At 39.0% G+C, this 22,762-nt stretch overlaps 1 protein-coding gene across 2 annotated transcripts in view; it reads right to left on the bottom strand.

Annotated features, from left to right (window-relative positions):
• LOC148325927 (collagen alpha-1(XI) chain-like) overlaps nt 1-22,762 on the bottom strand; it is a 62,653-nt gene that overhangs the window by 28,058 nt on the left and 11,833 nt on the right. Inside the window, exons 5-15 of one of the 2 annotated variants that reach the window (XM_088310908.1) lie at nt 15,885-16,013; nt 12,456-12,545; nt 11,126-11,209; nt 9,592-9,888; nt 7,697-7,762; nt 6,054-6,095; nt 5,729-5,791; nt 2,920-2,994; nt 2,715-2,798; nt 764-820; nt 377-430 (exon numbers count right to left, since the gene is read on the bottom strand). In XM_088310908.1, coding sequence (XP_088167034.1) covers nt 377-430; nt 764-820; nt 2,715-2,798; nt 2,920-2,994; nt 5,729-5,791; nt 6,054-6,095; nt 7,697-7,762; nt 9,592-9,888; nt 11,126-11,209; nt 12,456-12,545; nt 15,885-16,013 — 1,041 coding nt within the window. The remainder of the gene's footprint in view (nt 1-376; nt 431-763; nt 821-2,714; nt 2,799-2,919; nt 2,995-5,728; nt 5,792-6,053; nt 6,096-7,696; nt 7,763-9,591; nt 9,889-11,125; nt 11,210-12,455; nt 12,546-15,884; nt 16,014-22,762) is intronic. The other variant, XM_088310910.1, reaches the window with a different exon arrangement.

Here is a 22,762-nt window from a genome sequence, read left to right as displayed (position 1 = left end):
TTATTAGCTAGTGTCTTTTTTTTTTTTTTTTTTTTTTTTTTTTACAAATTCAACATATTTTTTATAAGCCTTTCTATCACATTAATGCATTTTGAGGGCCACTTTGATTAAGTTTAAGACTCTTTTTAGGGCATTATCAATTTCAAGACTTTTTAAGGAACTGGGGACATCCTGTATACCAACGATTACTCCAGAGAATAGAATTAAAAAAAAACACATGTATCCCAGTGCATATTGCTATTATATGGAAAATCAAAGTATGGCTCGTGTTTTGAAAAAAAAAATCTCTTAACTCATTCACTTCCAGTCAAAAAAAAAAAAAGATTTTTGACGTCTTTATCCGTCAATGGCAGTGAATGAGTTAATAACTTCTCACCTGTGGTCCGTTATCTCCACTGTCCCCTTTAAGACCGGGAGCTCCAGGACCACCCTGTTAGAAAAAAAACATTTCATGAGTGAACATGCTTTTCATGGATGCAGCTGCTGGATAAGAATCTAACATAATATAATGGAGTAAATCAATTTCTGAAAAGGCATTTACAGTGTGAATCTAAAAGAGAGGGGCTGGGAATGTGAGACACAATTGGACCGGGCCTAAACCAGAGATGACTGCATGACCTCAGCCGCCCTCACTTCCACATGTATGGGTGTGTGATGATATATGTGCAGCAAAGGGCGTGCTCATGACCTCATGTGTGGTGTGGCGGGATGAACAGACAAGCATGCGGAATCACAGCGCAATATGCTTTGAAGAGGAACTCACCACAGGTCCGGACCTTCCCGCCATGCCCGCTGGCCCTGGTGGACCTCTCATGGCCAGCTGGGGGTAATCAAAGAGACACGTAAAACCACTGCTCACCCACATCAGCAGTTGTACAGAATGGTGGACTTTCTCACAGAATTGATGTCAGTTCATGTCGCCTATAAGGAAACCTTTGATGTCTATGAATGTAGCAAATTCAAATTTTAGTTTTCAACACAGCAGATGTGGCATCTGGAAAGCCAAGATTTGGGTTTAGTACAAGCGCATCCGCAAGTGTGGATTTATCACACAAATGACGGAGGAATGTTCAGAAATGGAACGCAGGAGGACAAACGACAAACTATCTGTAAAGTTGATATTTGCGCTTGGAATGAAAGTGCCCCATTGAAAAAAAGTTAGTGAGGAGTTGTTGAGTAAATCTTGAAGAGGGAATCTTTTACATACTGTACGTCACTGAAAAAAGTTCAGAAAAATTAAATAGGAAGACAAACTAGCAGGATGGTAGAGGTGACATCTGTAAAGCTGATTTTTGTCTGATTGTGCACTAGATTACAAAATCAACGAAATAGTGACTAGAAAAGGAAAATAGTTGGTGCCTGGCATCTGTAAAGCTGACGTTTGTATTGGCACACCCTGCCAAAAAGTAAATGAGCAAACATTTGATCAGAAAGGTTTAATCAAGGCTTCATTGCTTTTATTTCATATCACACCCCCGCCACTTCCCGATCGATGTCCGGTATCCTCTGCAGTTGAGTAAATAAATTCTCCCTGGCCACTGTGCAACCCGTCACCAATATGTGTCTGAAAATAATTCAAATGAGGCTTAAAATGCACAGAGTGGACACTTTTTTTTTCTGTGTGCTTCAGCTCCAAAGCCAATAACGTGTGGAACATTTGCTGCCTAATGGGCTAAAAACGAGTTAATTTGCTAAGGGAAGCAATCCATGTCCTACTCCACCCTCGCAAGGCAATATTAATGGCGTTGTTCGGCTTCCAGGTGTGAGCATAATTGTTTTTGAATGTGTCTAGTGCTCGGAATAAATAATACAAACGGAACAACTAAGTGCTTTGACTTGTAAAATGAGTTTTGGCTGCGCTCCAGTACTGCAAATATGACGTTTGTGTTCGATTTAATGAACTCCATGTGTTGGAAGCGTTGCTTTGTTACCCCTGGAAAGCGGTACCCACTCAATCTTTTTCCGCATGCCAATTCATTAGGCACGTCTAGACAATGCAAAAGACCAAATAACGTTCTTGGCGCGAATACATTAGGTTGAGGGTGTTGTTTGAGAGATAATATCGAACGGTGCGGGGTTTTGCTTTTGTGCCATTTAGACCAGTAAGATTATGTAAAGTCCGATAAGAACTGACCGCTGCACACATTTAAAAAAAAAAAAAAAATGTATGTATATTTACTTTTGCATTTAACTTGCTAAATTTGTATTCATTGAAATTTTGCATTAAGTTTTTCATTTAAATTAATTACATTCTAATTCAGAACTGTCCTGAATTAAAATTATTATTTTTGGATAATTTTTTACATTTTAAATGCATTATTTTTCTTTAAATTGTTTAATATTGGGAACATTTTTGTTCAATTAAATTAAATGAAGACAACACAAGACTGGTTTGGAAAGCAATTGAGAGTACAGCCTATAGTTATAGTTTTTTAACATTCTTTTTTACTTTTTACGGGTGAACATTTTTTAGACTTAACTACCTTTTTTTTAAAATTGTTTTTACACTTTACTATTAACAGTGGATAACTCTTTTCAGACAACAGTTAATAGAAACAATAACAGAAAGTTTAAAGTGGACTTTGTACGATATAGGATGATACCGGTAAAGCTGTAATTAACAGTCGTCTGCTGAGTTGTTTTAAAACACATTACCGGTTAACTTAAGAACAAAAGCGTTTTTGGATGCGAGTAGTGCAGCAGTGATGACTTACCCTGGCCTGGGAAAGGATGGCCTGAGCCTGAGCCTCTTGTGCCGTCACCACGGGACCCTTGTGTGCCTCGCCGCCTGCTCGGAACTGTCGATCAAAAGAAAAAAAGGTGACGCAATTCGGATCAAGACAACAAATTAACTGGTACATGTAAAATGTAAACGGGGTGACAGCCCACTGTGCCTGTGCGTCAAGCGGTAGAACTTACTGGAAGCATCAGAATGGTACCTGCAGGCCCTGGGACACCGTCCGAACCCGGAATTCCAGGTCGTCCTGGAGGACCCTGCAGAATGAAAATGATTAGTCACATGTGGGATCCCAACATTTGAGTCCAGATTATTTTGCGCCAAGTTAATTTTTGAGCAGATATGATCTACTGGAAACTTGCTTGGTGACAATTTGATGGTTCATCAAGCGTTGATGCCAACTTTGTTCCACCCACATTAGATGGCATAGACAAAAAAAGCTTTGCAATTTAGTGTTGCCGATCTGATTTCTGATTGGGATTCATTTGGGGGAATTTCCGATTTGTCGGTCATTGAAGTACAACCCATGGCATTCACCCCAATTCACTGCCTGACACAAAAATGTACGACTTCCTGTTCAATAACGACAAGGGTCCTTGAGATTTTTCCGTGCTGTGATATACATGTTCACCAAACATGCCAATCAGGAAAACTGGTGACAGGGGCTGATATTTTTTTTTCCTAGGGGGCGGAACCAAGTGACTGTTTATGGGATCCCTAAAAAACATTTTTATCACAATAGGCTTGCAGAAATCCGTGATTTTTTTTGTCCATGTTGAGACCACCCAAAAGTCAAAGAATATTTTTCCCCATTGATCTACAGCAGCAATAAACAGTTTCCCAATGGGGTCAATTTGAAGTGACACGTGCGCTTTTGGTAACATGATGTTTGTGGATTTAGCTGCCTTTCCCAGTCTCTTTTAAGACAATCACCCCATCAACTTGACAGTTGATGCACCCGCCCTCTCTCCCTGCAGACTCTCAAAGTAAATCAGAAAAAAAAAGTCTTTATACACGGGAAGGGCATCAAATTTTGTAGCAGAGATGGACTTTTTTGCATATTCCTTGCAAGAAAAAAAAAGATGCTTGTCTAGCTGTACTGGATGTGGATTTAATAGTGGTGTTGAGGCTATTTTACATCTTAAAGAGAAACAAGATCAGTGTCCAGTATCTAGGAAAATGACGTTAAAAGAGGATTTATAGCGACTATAACGATGACGCATCCAGACTGAGTGCTACGCCACGGAAAACCGCGGCACTACAGGAAGGAGTCGCGTCTAATCCTCCTGGGCAAGACAGTATTCCCATGAGAGGAAGTGACAGAAGGAGAGGAAACTTTAGTTTTAATACCCAAAGGGATCACCACAGTTTGACAGTGAGGTATATATATATATATATATATATATATATATATGTGAAAAGTAAAATTATTCTCTATAAAAATATGTATGTTTTTATTTATTTATTTTTAACTGTTTTACATTTTGTTGTTGGATTTTCTTAATCATAATTTAATAAAATAATAAATGAAACGTGACCTTTTTCATTATAATAGAATTTTATTTTTGTCTACAAAAAATCTTTGCACCCCCCAATGATACAACTGGACTGAAAATAGTAAAAGATTTTATTTTATTTTTTTCACTCAAAAATAAGTTTTAACTCTTCATTTTCTTTAAAAATAAATAATTTAATTATAAAAAAAAATATTTCATTCTAAACCAGTACTACAGTAGAACCTCGGTTTAACAGAGAGGATGAACCCTGGATTTAATGGACAGAAAATAGTGTCTCAAAATGCCACCTTGTAATACAGTTGTCAAAGTCTGTTAGTTTGTAAGTTGGCCGCTGTTTACTTTTGCTGCGGCACAAACAAAAGATTCTGATGTATATTGCCAAGTTGTGTTGCAGATGTTGCAAATGTTTTACAAACTAGAGCTTTCTAACAGATGTACCGATGTGGCGGGCTTTGAATCAAAGCAAAGGGAAGCATGGACATTAGATTAACATCGCAGTAGGCACGCCGATCAAAAGGAGCGTGTCACAGCTACCAGAGCTGGGCAGTCCGTCCCGGGGGTGGAACGCCCGTTTTTGGGGCAGGGGTCGGGGTGACAAATTTAAAAAAAAGGGTTGGAATTTGATTTTAGTCCGGCCCACGAATCGGCCCTCGTGCGTGTGCTTAAGATACTCGTGAAATGGGCAAATGAAAAAAATTGCCTCAGAACAGAACAGGGTTGGTGGTGGGTGGGTGACAATTTTTATGAAAATGGACGGAACGGTAACAAGATGGCGGCCAGTGGGCGCGGGGCTGACCGGTAAAAAAGTACCAAGGGCTGACCGCTACCAATTCGTTTCCATGGCGGTTGTTTCTCTTTGTGTACATGTCTCTCAAACATGCTATACTGTACTGACTTTGTTATAATATGCATTTGTTTTTTCTCACATCGTCTTTCTGTCGTGCAGTCGTAACGGAGGTGAAAAAACAAAGCATTAAAGTGACTAGGTGCAAGTCATTACTACCCCACCAAGCAACAGCGAGGGAAGGATTACCTAACACTGTTCAGTGTCATTTTTTTCCAATAATTTTGGAATTTATTGGGCATTTTTAGGAAACAAAAACAGTAAAAAAAACAATAATTTTGTAGTGTGGGTGTTTTTTGGCCACAGAAAAGTAGTTAATTTAACGGACAAAAAGCTTCAACGGTCAGACACATTTTCTTCTTGAAAATAAAATACCATGGAAAAAAAATCCCCTATAAAAAAATACCACTTTGGTCTTGACAAAAAAATTTATTAGTACATCATTGTGTCATTTTTTATTGGATAAAAAGAAATACAATAATTCCCGTAATTACTTTATTCTAACAATTAACAGTTGTTTTGTTTTGTTTTTGTTCTGCGTGGTTGCTTGAGAGACTAGTCACAGGATGAAATTAATATTGATATGAGTGGAAAAATATGTGTCAAATGCGTTGTGGGGCCTCAACTCACCCTCGCACCGGGATCTCCATGAGGTCCTGGGGGACCCTGCAGTCCTGGGTTACCCGGGACACCCTGAAAAAAAACACAGATGCATACTTTGACTTCATTATATCCCAAAGCTCACCGCAGGCGGTCCATCCAGCGCTCACCATGCAACAGCCAACAAAGACAGAAGCAAAGATGGCTTCAAAAAGACCTCAAAATAAGACAGCCCCCCCAACCCTCATCACACTCCACCACTGACACTCTTTCCATTAAAGCACCCCCTCCTTTATCCCCCTTTTTAGCTGTTCTCCATGTGTGCAAGGCAGACAGGAGAGAACGTGATACTCACTGCCTGGCCAGGGGATCCTTGGGGTCCTTCTACAAGCATACCCTGAAAAAAAAAAAGGCAAAAGAGTAGATAATACAGTAGCGTTACAAATAACAGACGGCTGCTGTGGCTTTGAGGTCGAGGAGTTTATGTATTACTACACATAGTGTTTCATCGAGGGTTATACGTGCGTGCGTGCGTGTGTGTGTGTGTGTGTGGTCAAACGTTTGGATGGGATTCGATGCAGATGTTACGGGGAGCTACCATTTCACTTAATATTAGGGTTGTATAGCTTAGACTGTATGGAAAGAGTCGCATATGTCACATATTTGCCGTAAAGTAATGAGAAAATCTTGGACAGATGCAATAAATTTCAGACTTTGCTTACATTCTCTATGTTGACAAATTAGCAGCCCCTTCGCAGATTAGCAGGCACAAAAATGTATGTATGTTGACAGTCAAGTCTATATTGTAGTAACAATTAGACCCCTTGTTAATCTTTAAATTAGTCAGATGTAAGCTGTAACTGGCTAGTTAGCTATTGGCTAACAAAAATAATAATAATAATGACTGAACTTAATTGTCAATGGCATTATAATATGCCAATTGTTAGCTGCGGATTTAACATTCGGAATCAATATATTTGAGACTATCAATTATATGGAGTCCGAGTTTAAGAGAATATTTTGTAAGTTGTTAGCTGTGGCAAGCTAGGTAGCTAGCTAGGTAGCAACCGGTTAAAGTTAAATGACTTACCTAAAGTCTACACTCAACCTAATAGCCTATGTTTGACACCAAAAGATGATTATCACACATAAATATGTTTTGCATTCATTTTCATTGGGCAATGTTGCATTTAAAGTAATATCACAACCTGAGTGTTGATGTGCTAAAAGCTACCAGGTGCATTAATTGTCATTGTACACCAAAAGCTTTTCACACTGTACTTAGCACGCCATTGACGAACCTATTCATTGTATATGTCTTCCAAACAGAACAGAACGTGGTGTGACATGAGGTGGGCGTTTGTCTTCAGTCGAAAAATGTTCAACTCAGAAGTAGTGTTGCTTTGACATCACAGGAAGCATCCAATCGGAGAGGTGCTGGCAGAGTCATTTCAGAGTGCTAATAGAAAATAGACCAACCAGCGGGAAAATAATCTATACGACTTCCTGGTAGGCCGCTAAGACACAACTTCCAAGTATGAGCTTGTTTACAAAGGAGGGCTATTGTCCCTGCGCCATGCCCCACGATAAACACCAAGAAAGCCAAGTGCAGTGTGAAAAGGCCTGAATAGTGGATACGAATACTACCCATTTCTTTGTTGCGAAAATTTCAGACTACCCAGCTTTCTGCAAAGCAGCACAAGTCTGTATGTGAATCATAAGTCTTGCTGGTGAAAATAGGCCACATTTCTTTGAATGTGGTAGCCATAGGTAATTAATTTCTTTACACAGAACATAAAAGACAGATATGACATATTTGTGTAATTAATTTAGCAACCAGCACTAAGGCGATTAGCCTGGTAATTAGCGATGAGCTCATTAGTGTTGAGACAAATATAAATATTTTTCAGACTTAGAGGTAATTACAAAACCAGTATGTGGTTGAGTCATAGACAAATGGCATAAATATTGAGGAGTCAATATTGATATACAACTTACGGGCTCAATAACGGCAGGTTCTCCCTTCTCTCCTTTCTCTCCCAGGTAACTTTGACTTCCTCCCACCTGTGGACATGAGAAGAAGCCTATTCTTAAACACTGCGATGAACATTTAGGTTGGGAGGTGTGGTGGGGGTGTGAAAAAACTAGACAGACGAGCAGCAGGAGATAGCGATAAGAGTGCTAAGAAAAGCGCAGCATACTGCTGACTACTGTTCATGAAGATTAAGGTAGCTCTCTGCTGCCTGCTTGGAAAAATAAACCTCAGGAATAATACAGCCATAGGCTATAATTTGGACTCCTATTTAGTGAGCTTCCTTACTAGACATTTAAAAAAAAAATGACCCCAACGACAGGGGTGGTTACCTGACACTATTCATACAATGACTTCACATGAGAGGCATTCCCAAAGCCCCAAAAGAAAGACAGTGTCCAGCAGCTTGCAAAAGTCATGGAGGACTTTTGCGGTGTGCTGGGATGGTAGCCCGGAGAGCGCTAATAGCACGTTGGCGATTAACCCTCGAGGTTTGTCACTTCCTGCCTCAGAGAATCTTCATCTCATAGACACTGCAAGAAGACTTTGATTAAACTGCCGTCCTTAAGTTGAATTGACAATCACTGGTTTTATTCCCAATGGGGAATATTAGATTTTGTTTGATTCTTTCATGTTTGTAAATATACACATAAGTACAAGGCAGGTTTAGGGATTCAAAGAAGGGTTGGGGTTAGGTATCAAAATAGTGAAGTCAGCATTAGGGTTTCAGGATAGAGTAGGATTCCAAAGTAGGATCCCAAGTCAGGGTTCAGGTTTCAAGTTAGAGTTTCAAGACAGGGTTCATTTCAAATTAGGTCAATTATTGGGTAGGGTTCTAAACTCAAGTTAGGTTTCATACAAGGACTTCAATAAACAAAAAGAGTTAGGGAAAAAAGGTAAAGGTTTCAAACAAGGGTTTATAATTTCAATGTAGAGTTTCCAGACAGGATTTGGGTTTCAAGTTCGGATATCCAGAGTTAAGGTTCCAAACAAAAACAGTTCTAAATAAGGGTTTCAAAATAAAGTTTTGATTTTAACCTACTGTTAGGACATCAAGTCAGGGTTAAATTTTCACAATCCGGTCCCAAATGTTACTGTTTCAACACGGTTTGCGGTTTCAAGCCTGGGTTAGTGTCACAGATACGCATGCTTGAGGACCCAAATGCAGGGGAACAGAAAAAAAAATCTCAAAAGAACAGAAATGGCAAATAAACGAGGCACATAGAATTAAAAAAAATACAAAGCCTAAAAAAAAATTCAAAGCTACATACAAAAACTGGTATAAGACTCGACATGACGTGACTTGAGGATGAGACAACTGTCAGCAAACGCAATGAGTCGACCAAGACAGAAAAAAAACCCGGGACCTAAATACAAGCGAACTGACAGTGGGACAATTCGCAACACCTGGACAAGACACTAAGGGTTGAGGCTGAGGGAAAAAAACAAAACAAATCTGGACAAAAACACAAATCATGACCGCCAGGGTTTCACGCAATGTTGTTGCATTTTAAATTCACGTTTGTGTTAAAAGCAATACTTAGGGTTTCAAATTAAAGTTCTGCAGCTAAGGATTCAAGCAAGGAGATATTTGATGGAAATGTATTTTAAACCACCCTAATTGGCCTTGGTGTAAGGCAAACATGGCATCAGCAGCGAGCACTGTCGAAACAGGACAGGTCACTAATCTACGGAGGTCATGGAGCAGTGACAGACAGGTTACCATCTGTGAAATCCCCGAAGATATCTACGCTTCAAGATACAACCTGACACCGTCCGAAACAACAAACACTACGTTCCAAACTCAACACACATTCCAGATCCCCACCCCACCTAATACGCATGCAGTGTCATCACTTACACCGCTCTCCCTGAAGTCGGTTTCGGCCGGAACGCCAGGGCCGAACTCCTCCTCGCCCGTGGATTTCTTGGTATCGGTTGGAGTGCCGTAGTCGCCATAGTCGCCGTAGTCGAAGGGCGTCTCGTGGGTCTCTTCCCCTTCATTCAGGTCGTATTCCTTGAAATCGTACGCGTTGGTGCCGGCGTCCACGTTGTCGTTTGTGTCCACTGGGGCAATGGTTTCCACAGCAGTAGTGGGGTCTGCCCCCACCTGTTCCACACCGGTGATGTAATCGTCCACGTTTTCCTCTTCATATGTCTGCGATGGATCCAGGAGGCAAGGTTAGGAAGGAGAAGACATGGACATTTAGTTGGCATTTTTAGAGCCGTTGTCAGGATTCCATCAAAAACAAAACTTTTGTAGAGATTATTGTGCAAATTGAGTGTGGCTAACTCTAATAACTACCAACGATCAATGTATTGAAGGACCGCAATTTAGGAAAACCTTTACACGAGGCAAGCTTGAGCACAGATTTAGCAAAAGTGTAAACAGTCCTGAATTGGAGCTGACTCAAATTTTACATGAACAAGATTGTTTTCTGTAGGATTTCTTTATTTCTGAGAAATAAAAAAATCCAAACAAATCACATTTTGTCTCTTAATGTTAAAAACATGCCCCACTCCTCCGTAAAGTATGTTTCATGAAAATTCAACAGCAATGGCATTTTGGGTATTCCTTCAGCCACTCCTAACAGATTTATGATTATTATTATTTTTTTTTTGTGGAAATAATTCTCTTTTGGTACCTCGTCTTTGTCGACACAAATGTTTCCGCGCCACCCTTCCATAAACCGTTTTGTTAATCCATTAAAATGGAACATATGTTGAATTAAAACTGTTTTAACGATCCAAACGAATGGAACTTGTTCTTCCTCGGCCCAAGTCTCTTTCAAAGATAACTGAACTGGGTTTAGTAGCATTTCTGCAAGATGACAAGTAGCACAAACAATTATTGCCATCTTGAATTTTTACACTTCCCTACATTGAGCAGACAACGTAGCTCATGGAAAACAAATGGCCATATTGTTCTCATTTAACCCCTGAATGTTCCTCATTAGGCGGCTGTTTATGTTTGTAATGATTAAGTAAAAATGAAGGCTGCCAAATTCTGGATATGTCAGAAGCACGGAAAGGGGAGGGATGATTTGTCGGTCTATCTACCAGTTTTCCATTGCTTATGCTTCACTGAATGACAACAATTTCCTGCTGTTGCCGTCTTTACGACGTTGTTTCTCATGGGGAAAAACAGTAGCATATACAGCAAGAGGATTTTGACCAAATAAGGCTTCTGACCATCAATAAGGATCATTAAAATTCAGAAAATGTGTCAGGTAGACGATGGTAGCATTTTATTTAATTATAGGTTTTATATCATTTTCAAATCTAATGACACTCGGTTCAAATTGGCGACTTACTCGACTTTTCCGTTTTATTGATTAGACACATTCGTACACATTATACTGCATTGATGACACTTATTTATAAGACAAAAATACCTGGCCCGCCGTGGGAGTTTCTGGCTGACTTCCATCCACGATGGTGTAATCGTAATCGGTGAAGTAGTCGCCATCTACGACGGTCTGAAATCAAAAGCACGAATTTACCAAGGCATACAATATTTTTTTTTTTTTAATGACAAATGGTGACTAATGACAAGTTGGTCAAATTATACCAAAACGGACAGCAGTGTTCTTTATTGACTGTGCCATTTTTAAGCTGCAAAGAGGGCTCCAAGACTTTTAAATACCTTTTCGGCCTTATAAGCTAGCGTAAAACCAGTTAAAACAACCTCTTCACAGGTTTTGAGTAATTACGGCAACCTTCCAAACGGCATTCTCCAACATATTCTGAGCTACTATTGGTTACGGTTGGGAATTAATTTATCAATTAACAATCATATTTGATATAATGAATGTAATGCACAGCTGTTTCCATGCCAAACTGAGGAGTTGTGTCATATGCATGTCGCTCATCGTCGAAGATGTGATATCATATTTCTATTCTATTCATTTTGCCTCAATTGCTTAAAGATAGGATGAATCGACAATTGATTCCACAAAGGGTCAATTTGTCATTTATTAGGTTTACCACTACGAAAAGGTAGTAGTGTAAAGCTACATTGAAACAAATTCTCACGAACAAGATATATGTAAGGGACAGAAAGTGCGATTGCCTCTCGCTCTAGCCCAGGTGTGTTCAACCCTGTTCCTTGAGTACCACTGTCCTGCCCGTTTTCCATCTTTCTCTGCTGCAACACACCTGATTCAAATGATCCCGATCGTTATCCAGCTTCTGAAGACGTTGCTGATTATTTGATCTTTTGAATCAGGTGAGTTGCAACAGGGAGTGATGGAAAAACAGGCAGGAAAGCGGCCCTCGTAAAAGAGGATTGAAGACCCTTGCTCTCGCCACAAGACTAATACACTGTAAACAAGTACAGTGCTGCTCAGCTTCTGACTAGGGGACATCATGGCTAGCGAGATGCCTTTGGCAGGTCATCAAATTTGTTAACTCATTTGAAACAGCAACATCAACAAAAAAATACCGATGCACTGCATTTTTCCTTCCCTAAATAGACAAACTCTTCATTTTGCACGTTCTTGATGTTTGACCGGCCAATAAAATGCTTTAAAATTCGCAATTTTACTGCCTAGCTATTTGTAGGCCTAATTAATAACCAAATAATAAAAAAAAAAGAGTTCAAACTTGACATAAAATCAAAGAGGAAAATAGAGGCAGACTAAAGATGGACAAGAACACAGACTTGGGCATGCTTGTTATTCATGACAGCATCGGCCATGAAAACAATATTAGTAGCAGCTATACCTCAGTCTTGGCTCCTTCAGTTGGGGCAGGTTCAGTGGTGAGCGCTCCTTCGCTGTAGTCATATAACTCACCATAATCATAGTTAGTGTACTGTAAAAGGGGAGGAAGAAATGGACAGGAAAGGGGTGCAGTGAATCCATCAATGTCGTCATGTAAATACACCAGCACAATGTCCTATTGTACAGTATTTACATGCCAAGTTATACTCATCATGCTATTTTAGAAATAACATGTTCAAATAAATCACATCCATATGAACATTTAATATATGGATGAAAACAATTATTACGCGGTCAAACGTGACGCGTTGCTCCATGTAGGTCTGAATGTCACCGATAGCTAGAGGCATTCATTAATGGGGCAGCATTAAAATGAGTGTGGAGTCCTGACTCATGGTGGGAAAAAGCAAAATTACAGGAGCAAATAGCAGCCACTAAATGACTTGTAGTGCTAAATAAATGTGCGGCGTGAGCTCTAAAATAGCCCACATGAATGCGGTGCAAAATAATCAGCGTCAGGGATATAATGTTGCTGTTTATTTACAGCCTAAACGTCAAGCCACTCAGGACAAACCGCAAAGGAAATGGGTGCGAGTTGCTCTGATTAGCATAAAATGTGGGAATTGGTGCTAGCCTAAGCACCAATTCAGAAAATGTTTATACTTCAAAAGTAGACTTTAAGGCACACAGAAAATAAGCTAAGCGTTGCTGTCTCACAATTACTGCTTTTGGGTTTACAGCGAACTGGGATAGGCTCCAGTAACCCCCCCCCCGACACTTGTGACGAGAAGCGGAATAATAAATGGATGGTTGGATATTTAAAATTCAACAAAGGTTCGAATAAACTTCCAGGAACATAATCAAAGTTTTACAAAGTCTAATTATGGATTTACAGTAAAGAGTTTCACATTCGACAAACACGTCTACAAATGATGAAAGTGGGATCAAAAGGTAGCGAAACGAAGCTCAAATTGACGTTGCACTTTGTTAGAAAGGAGACAAACCACTGATGCTGCACTTTCATGGAAAGAAGCAAATATTGATGTTGTACTTTACAAAAAAGAAAAAAACTTCTGATGTTGCACGTGCCTGATCAGAAAAAAAATTGTTACTTTCCTAAAAAGAAAGCATACTTTTTCACAAAAAAAGAAGACAAACTATGCTGCACTTTCTTAAAAAGAAAACAAATGACTGCTGCAGTGCTTTTCAAAAATAAGATTGATGTTTCACTTTCCTATGCAGAAAGCAAACAATGTTGCTATTTCTCCCCCCCAAAGGAAAAAAAAAAAAAAAAAAATATATATATATATATATATATATATATATATATATATAAACAAAGAATTTACTTTCCGAAAAATAAGATTGATGCGGTTACATACGATTACGTTTGTTTGAGAACCTTTCATTTGGAGAATGATTGGAATTACCTTTCAGTAATGCCATTTCTTCCCAGTGTACATTTATTTTAGTTTAACAATAGCGAGGAGGTCCATTAATCCCCGATTCCTGATCTGCATCACAGCGATTAATATTAGTCCCCTGGACAACTGTTGACATTGTGAAAAAGTGCTAAAAGCCGCAGTGTTGGCTAAACATCCGTCCGGAGGTCACACTTGGAGTGGAGGCCTGGCCAGACAGGCGAGACAGTCAGACAAGAATGGAGAGCTGGAGCGTTGAGGGGTTGTGGGGGGGTGGGTTTACGACAGTGAAGTGCTTAGCTGGGAGCTTCGCCGCGAGGCTCGGATGAAATTGGAATTGGACGTGCACTCGTGCACACATATGGACACGCATTCCCGTATCACTCGTGCTTCCTCTTTTCTTTTATCCTGGGCCGCACACATGTGGCTGACAACTGACGTCAGGGTCAAGGCAGTTGCTCCCTGGTGGGAGTTTTGATACACATCCATACCAAGTAAATCTGTCGAAAAGTCTTTAATGAGGGGCTCCATGTGAAACATTGTAACGTTGATGGCGAATAAACTATTGATGCTGCACGTTCATAAAAAGAAAAGTATTGATGTTGCGATTTACGAAAAGGAAAACATAAAATTTCTTTTCCGCTTTCCGAAAAGGTCACCACACACTTCCATACTAATCTGGTTTAAATTTATAATGTGGGACACTGCATGGAACATTCTTGCTGTGTATTGTCAATAACAACCTATTGTTGTTGAACTTTCCCAAAGAGAAGACAATTTATGCTATAGTTTCCCTAAGAATGACACAAAATCTTGTTATTGCACTTTCCTAAAAAGAAAAAGTCTTTGCGTTATGCTGTCATCAAAACAAAAGTATATTACACTCTCTTAAAAGGAAAACAAACTATAGACTTTCCTAAAAAGAAGACAAACTTTTGATGTTGTGCTTCCTTCAAAAGAAAAAAATATTAATGTTGCTCTTTCCTATAAGGAAACCAAACTATTGATGTTGACTTCTCCTAAAAAGATGTCATGCTGTTTATATTGCACTTCCCTGAAAAGAAAAACAAAGGTTTTCATACACAACCCTAACCAGTCTAAAAAGCGATGATGAGAAGGGAACTGCGTGGAACATTCCGGCTATAACGTTGACAGTGAGTAAACTATACGTGCAGCCAAACTGTCTCTCTCTCCCTCTCTCTCGCTCCGCTTGACAGCCTCCACCAGAGTCAACTTGATGATGATGAAGCAACATTTTCCAGCCACTTCTTCCACACTTGAACCCGTCATTGAGAGAGAGAGAGAAAAAAAAAAAACGTTTCCAGGTATTGGGAGTCTTGCTGCATGTGGGAAAAAGGAAAATAGGTTGGATTTCGGGTAGCACAGCCTGCTCAACTCGTTAGTGATATAAATCACGGGGCCACTGCAAAGCGGGGCTCGGGTCGGGCTCGGCGGCAGGGGGAAAAAAAAAGGGAGAAGTTTTCCAGCGTGAGCTCATCAGTTATTTGGTCAAAGACTTGATGGAGAATGTCATCTGACAGCAGCGGCTCGTATTAGAGAAGTGACACACCAAAAAAATGACTGAAAACTTTGATAGGCAAGGAACCATATTTGGTCACTTTGGATGTGCCACGCTTTATTATAAGGTAATAAGACACCTTATGACTTCTTAGACAAATGTCTAAAAATGTTGAAAACTGAACCATGTGACTCAGAGAAAATCAGCAAATAAATTGAGAACACTAATAGAATTTTATGAATATATTTACATAATTATAAAGGGAACATAAGCGTATTTGGGAATATATACTGGAGCCAAAAGATATACGCAATAATAAAAAAAGTTACCATTACGTACAACGGAAGACATTTTTATCGCACTGTTTTATGAATGTTGTGATTTTTTTTCTTTTTTTTTTTTTTGGTGTAACGATATACGAGAATATTTGCATGATTAACTACTTGAATTAAAGTCAACTTTCCATGTACTCCATCTCTTTTCTACTGACCTCTTCCTCAGGTTCCTGGGCTTGGGGGGTGTCCTGGTGGTTGGGGGTTTCACAGTCGGGGCTGTAGTGTTCACAGTAGTCATAGGCGGCCCGGGGGTCTGCCACGATCAGCAGCTGCTGGATGTCACCCTACACCATGACAGAGACAAACAACAACAAAAAAAAAGTCATTTTTTGACACAAAAATCAAGCATTCCCATCCAAGCAGTTTACGTCTCCTTCTTGATTAACACAGCATGGCGATCATAAAAGGTGACAGTAAAAAGACAACAAGCAGGATGTGGTAGAGCATGATAGACCGTAATCCTCCTGATGTAAAAGGTCGTTAATCAAGGCCGCAGGCGAATCTGCAACCTATTGTAGCATCTGCCACGAGAGAGGCTGCCAGTCCCCGTGCACAGCAGATAAATAACCAAGGTCTGTAGTTATCGTAGGACGTCTGGTTTTCATGAGATTTTGGAAGAGGAAATTACATCTGCGCCGCTAACCCTGCCGTCAGCCAACACGCTTCACTCTTAGGCGAGTTGAGGAATGTGACCACTTCCAGCCAATCAACAAATACAAATAGTTGGAATCTATAGTTGTCATAAAATATTGCTTAAAAATATCAAATTTCTATGTTATTTTTTTTATTTAAATTTTTTAAATAGTTTTGGACGATTTTGACTGACAAGGAACCATATTGGGTTACTAAAATCTGAGCCAACATGCCTCACGATAAATGTGGTGGAACACTGTGACTCTCTCCGAGCCAATCAGCAAATAAAAGAAAAATAACAACTACAAAGATTTATAAAGTCACAAATGTCTTCAAAGAAATTCGAAATATATATTTTTATATATTTTTTTTCTTTAGCTTTGATGGGCTAAGTGGTGTCATGACAACCATTGAAGATACCGTCCAAGTCAGGCGTGGCCAAACTACAGCCCGGGGGCCACATGCGGCCCGTTAAACGTTTTAATCCGGCCCGCCAAATTTGAAAAAAATTAAATGAATAAACCTTGTTGATGTTTTATTTTCTAAATATTCGGGTGTGTCAAACACAGATATTTTGTTGTAATGCTTTTGTTCAATTTTATTTAATATTAAATGTACACAAACGTCTTCTTCTGCTTTGTACAATTTTGTCAACAAAGTGAAGGGTAAGTTTACAATATATTGCCCCAATCGTGTTCTATTAACATTGGTTTACTTATTTTTACACTTGTGCGACAGTCAAGTTCTTTCATACTTGGAGACCGTGTTGTCACGAAGGATGCAGTCTGCGCTAAGATGCAACAACAAGCCGAGCACCATGGTGATTATTTGTCTGTTTGTCTTGTCTTTATTATGATTAGTGCGCATGAACTGGTTGATATCCGCTCCACATCCTCCATTCTCTGTTTATTAATTCTGCGTGGTGGGATGTTTACATTGAAATGTCGGCGCTACGTGGACGGACGCTCACGAGATTCAACGACGATGGGCACGTCATAACATGCACTTCCTGTTAAGCTAGACTTGACACATTTCCCATTCAAACTAAGTTACAATCAACCGTTTTAGCCGAAATTAACTTCATACATTTATAGTAAGCTAAACATGACACATTCATTTTAGCGACGTGCAATTGATGACAAAATGCGTTATATGGACTGTTCCGGAAGCCGGCTCAAAACTTCAGTCTCATTATATGAATGATAATCAAACAAAGAGAAAACGGTCATGAGGGCTGGACATCCAACCCACGAGCTCTGAGTTAACAGACGACCACTTTACCACGGAGCCATGCCACCCCAATGAATGTTTGCTACGGATAAAGTGGATTTGGGGAAATGTAAACAAGCATTTAGAAATGTTTTGATCGCAAAGGGATGCATCAGTACGACTGCTGCAATTGTATTCAAAGGTGAATAAAATCACTTTTTTTTTTTTTTTTTTCCAATGTGCATTGAGCTTAATTTGCCCGTTTAATGTTAGGCCTACTTGAAATTTAAGCCAGAGCAGCCTGTATAGGCCTGACGTGTTTGTGCCTGTTTACTAGATGTTTTTACGCTATTGATGTTTGTTGTCTTTAAATTGGTACTCTTCAAATGTCTTATATGTGTGGTTAGAAGCAATTTCTAATTCTCTGTTTTGCGGAATGCGTTATCCTTTACTAGTATCAAAATAGTTGCATTTCTGATACAGACAAAAGTTTTTTTATGCATGCAAAGCCAAAAATAAATGATGTGAAAAGGAAAAGCGATTGTGCCATTTTTAGATTGTTTGATAGGTCAGCTACACAAATGATAACATTTTGACTTTCTCACAATTGGCAAACGTACAAATATTAAAATGCAACACTTTTTCTTCAAATCTGTGCCAGTCTTTTCAAATTCACTTCAACACCTAGGAAATCACAATGCCCATCATTATTAGATCAGATTTAAGGGCTAAATATGAGGCCCTTGGGGGTTACCTGGAGCCTGTGGGCACCCACATTGGTACCCCCTGGCCTACACGCTGACAAAAACTCAACACATTCAGCCTTCATATTATCTTACTACAAACTGATGCGAAAAGTTCTAATTCAAGATTTGCATGAATGGTAAAATGTTACCTTGAACATTGCCTGTAGCGTTTTAAAAAATAAGATGGTGACAGCTTGACTCTGGCACAAAATAAAGAAAAAGCATTGAAATACCAAGTGCGCTTAACTTTTTTTTTTTTAATATACTGGCAGACTCTCTTTTTTGTTCCTCTCGCTCTCACTCTGATGACATCACTCTGGACTGTCCATGACACCAATCATGGGCCACATGGGTCCAGCTCAGGATGTGACACACAATCCAGCTGCTTACTCCTCTTATCTGTATGACCAACTCGCTTGCTTTATTTCTTATTGTCTTATTGCACTTACCCAAGCAGAGTTGGGGGAGTGGAACAACACACGCAGATGGAATTTAAAAAAAAAAAAAAAAAGAAAAAGCACGCAAGGACAACAATTAGCCGAGGGAAGTGTGCCTAACTCTCTCCAGATTCCCAGCCCAACCGCGGCTTTTAGTCGCAGCGGGCGAAGGCTGCAGAAGTCTACGAAGATGAGAGCAACGTTCCTTTTATGTGAACAGGACGAGTGGGATAGTATCACATTTGGTACAATGGAACCGCCCGATGTGAAGCCGTAATGCTAAGCTACTAATCCTTCTTGACATTCAAGATAAGTCAAAATCAGCATTTCTGCGTTTATGCTAAAGTAAACGCAGCACCTCAGGCTTCGTGTCTTCATATTAAACTCAACTCTTTTTGCTTGCATGCTAACCTAAGCGCTTCTGGCCTGTACAATTCACAAAATTAAATTATACAGCTTTTATTTAGTCCTTGGCTAAATGAAGACTTTCATTCTTTCATCCTGAACTCAACTTGTTAAAGCCTTTGCGCGAATTTAAGCTTAAAAGTGGTGCAATTTGCATAGCTAACACGCAACTCAGCAGTATCTGTATTAAATATAAATAAGTGGAAGCACAGAGGTTTTATAATTGATAGACCTGCTGGGTGAGGATATGTGTCTACCAGCTGTGGAATGTGAGCACATGCTGAACATTACTCCAGCTTCTCCTTGCACTCACAAGATTTGTGCTTTTGCCACCCAGCACTAGGCTAAAATAGTTGAGGTTAGCTTGGCGTAATAGAATAAAGTGCTGAGTTGAGCTTAGCACGAAAGCTGAAAGAGTTTAGTTCAGCGTGAAGGTATGCTGACTTAAGACATGAAGAAAGAAAACTTCAACTTAGCTTCACATTAAGGCAAAAGAGCAGATTTTAGGGTAAAGTGAAAGCTAAAGGACATCAGTCTAGGTTAGTGTGAAGGATAAAAAAAATAACTATATGAGGTTTTTATTTTATTTGATGTTATTTCAAAATTAAGGCAACAAAAGTTTAGTTTAGTAGGAAAATAAAAGTTGGAGTTTAGGTTAGCATCACGGACGGTTAAGTGGAGTTTTAGTTTGCAGACAAGTAATACTGAGTTTAGCTTAGCATGATGGATAAAAGCGCCGTGTTTAACTAAAAATCTAGTAAATCTTAGAGTGCTGCGGATGTATTATAGTTGGGATCCGTTTCATAAGAATGATGAAAAAAAATTGTGTTTAGCTGAGGAAGAAGGCTTAAACCACTTCAGTTCAAGTTAGCGTGACGGATAAGTGTATTAGCTACAGCAATGAATTTAGATTAGGGCACAGGTCAAATATTTTAGATGAGTTTAGCATGAAAGCCAAAAGAGTTTAGTTTCATATGAAGAAATGAAGGGCTGAATTGAGGTTAGTACGAAGGCTGGAATGCTGTGTATTGTACAATTACTAATAAAGTTGGAAAAAAAAGTTAAAGATCTGAGTTTATAGGTTAGCATGCAGACTTAAACAGTAGGGTGTAGCATAAAAAAGGGTTGCGTTTGGCTTAGAATGGAAGCTGGATGTGTTCATTTAGTCACGTTGAGTTTCACTTGGGATGAAGGACAAAAGAATAACAAATACAACCTATCAGAATCTGAAGATGACAGCATGAATGTACAGTAGTTATGTGCTTATAAAAGCATGAATAGCTTTATATTCGTTGTACTGAGTTGTAGTGTACACTGGCTGACTTCTCTTTACACTCACACTACAGTTGGAAATGTCAGCATGTATTTTTTTTTTTTAAACCATCCAGGCCTGTACTAGATTTACAATGCCCAACGATTTAAGGCTGGAATGGATGAATTCACGTTTCATAATTTTCTATGGCCGGGATTGTATTTTCTGAGCAACATATGCAACTTTTCAGTACAGCTGGTTATGTTCCAAAAGTGTCAAGGGGCGCTGACTGGAATATAATCACAACAAAACTTTAAGTCAAAAAACACATGCCTTATATTATGTGAACATATGTCACAAAAATGACAATACAACAACACAGGACATTAGTAATCAGCCATTAAGCAGGAAGCGATTATAACCCGGGACAACATATGTTTCAATGTCTTAATAGCGTCTGATGAAAAACACCTCGACGTCTGCTTAACTGAGTTGGAAAGCCGAAAGGATAAAATATGTTTGTTTGGTTGGCTTGAGATGGACAAAAGTTGAATTTTGTATCAAAGTTAACAAAAATGTTGAGTTTAGCATCAAGAAAAGAAATGTTGCTAATTAGCTAAGAATTAATGCTAAAGGAGTAATATAGGTTAGCGTGAAGTTTAAATTTAGTTTAAAACAATTAATATATTCAGGTATTAGAATATGACCACAGGATGTAATTTCTTTTTTTTTTTTTTTAGAATAAAGGCTCACAGAGAAATTGCATGTAGGATATCGTGGGAGCAAGACTTGTTAAATTCATCTTAGCTAGATATAAAGAGATTTGAATTTAATGTAAGAAAGCTAATATCTAATTTATATATTTGTCTGTATTATTGTGTATTGCACTGGAGAGGGGAGCTCTCTAATCTCGTTGCACTCTTGAGTACAATGACAATAAAGGGATTTCTAATTTCTAATTCTAATTTCTAAAGAAAGTTATGTTTACGTTAGCATGTAGTGTGTATTATTGAATTTACCAAACTTATAAGGCTTAGAACAAGAATAAAAGATTTGGCTACAATTCACGGCTAAGAGTTTTTGAGTTAACTTTGCATGAAGTGATTTAAGAAAAAATAAAAAGTCATCGCCACCATGTTAAAAATAGTTAAGACTTGGAGAAAGTGTTTTTGTTCCCTCGTCTCCCCTCAACTCATAACCTTAATTACAATCTTCATTGTGGCTTCCAGTCTGGCATTCTTTCCCTCATAAAACTAATTCACAACCGCGGCTTTTATAGCCCGACGTAACCATGCTATATTTCCTTATCAACGCTGTCAAGACATCTAACCACGGCTGCTTCACTTTAGCCAGCATTCTGAGATCACACATCAAAGCATTCAGTGTGAAAGTCACATTTTCCACTCAGGTTCCACTCAAAACCTGTTTGGTTTTGCTTATTATAGCTCAGCACAAAGTAGGCTAAAAGAGTTAAATATAGTTTAGCATGACTTTAACTTTGTATGAAATGTAAAAGAGTTGAGCTTGGTGTAACTGCTCAAGAAGTGGAGTTTCACCTAGGGTTACGGCTCAAAGTCCAAATTTACCATGAAGGCTAAAACAGATGGAATAAGCTTGAAGTTTGAAAATGTTGAGATGAATTTAGTAAGAAAGCAAGAAGAGTTGAGTTTGAGTTGATCATTGCATGAATGTTAAAAGAGATGAATTTAGCTTAACATGAATGCTAAAAGATCTGCGATAAGCTTAGCATGAAGGTTGACAATAGCTTGGGCTAAATGTGTTTTTATCTTCGCATTAAGGATCAAAGACTTGGCTTATAGGTAAAAGAGTTGCATTTAGCTTAGCGTGAATTCTACAAGATCTGCATGTATCTTTGTATGAAGGCTAAAAAAAAATCCTGTTTAAATTAGTGTGCAAGCTAATAATAAAAACCTTATCTTAGCATGGAGGCTAAACCTGCCTACTGTAGTTTACCACGGTAGCTAAAAGAGTTGGGTTTAGCAAAGCGTGAAGGCTGAAAGAGTGTGGAGGTAGGAAGTATAGGCTCTATCGTGGCATAAAGGCTAAGGGAGCGGAGTACAGGTTAGCATCATGGCTAAAAACATGTTGAGCGTAACTCATGAGTTGACTCTTCTATGCAGGTAGGTAATGAAGAACCATTAGCACAAGTCTGGCAACAGACCATCAAGTCTTGTGTTAGTTTAGAATAAAAAAGTGAGATGTGTTGACTTTAAATTAGCATGACATGTTTAGTTATGGATGGAGTGTTGGGTTTAGCTTGGCATGAGTAGCATGGAGGCTGCTAGCGTTGAGTTTAGCTTAGCACAAAAGTATAAATGGAAAAAAACAGT

The sequence above is a fragment of the Idiotropiscis lumnitzeri genome, chromosome 12 (assembly GCF_059441095.1).
Source record: "Idiotropiscis lumnitzeri isolate Australia: NSW breed Sydney's pygmy pipehorse chromosome 12, RoL_Ilum_1.0, whole genome shotgun sequence".
Lineage (NCBI taxonomy): Eukaryota > Metazoa > Chordata > Actinopteri > Syngnathiformes > Syngnathidae > Idiotropiscis > Idiotropiscis lumnitzeri.
Note: the sequence above shows the minus strand (reverse complement) of the source record. Positions and strands in the feature narration are given on the sequence as shown.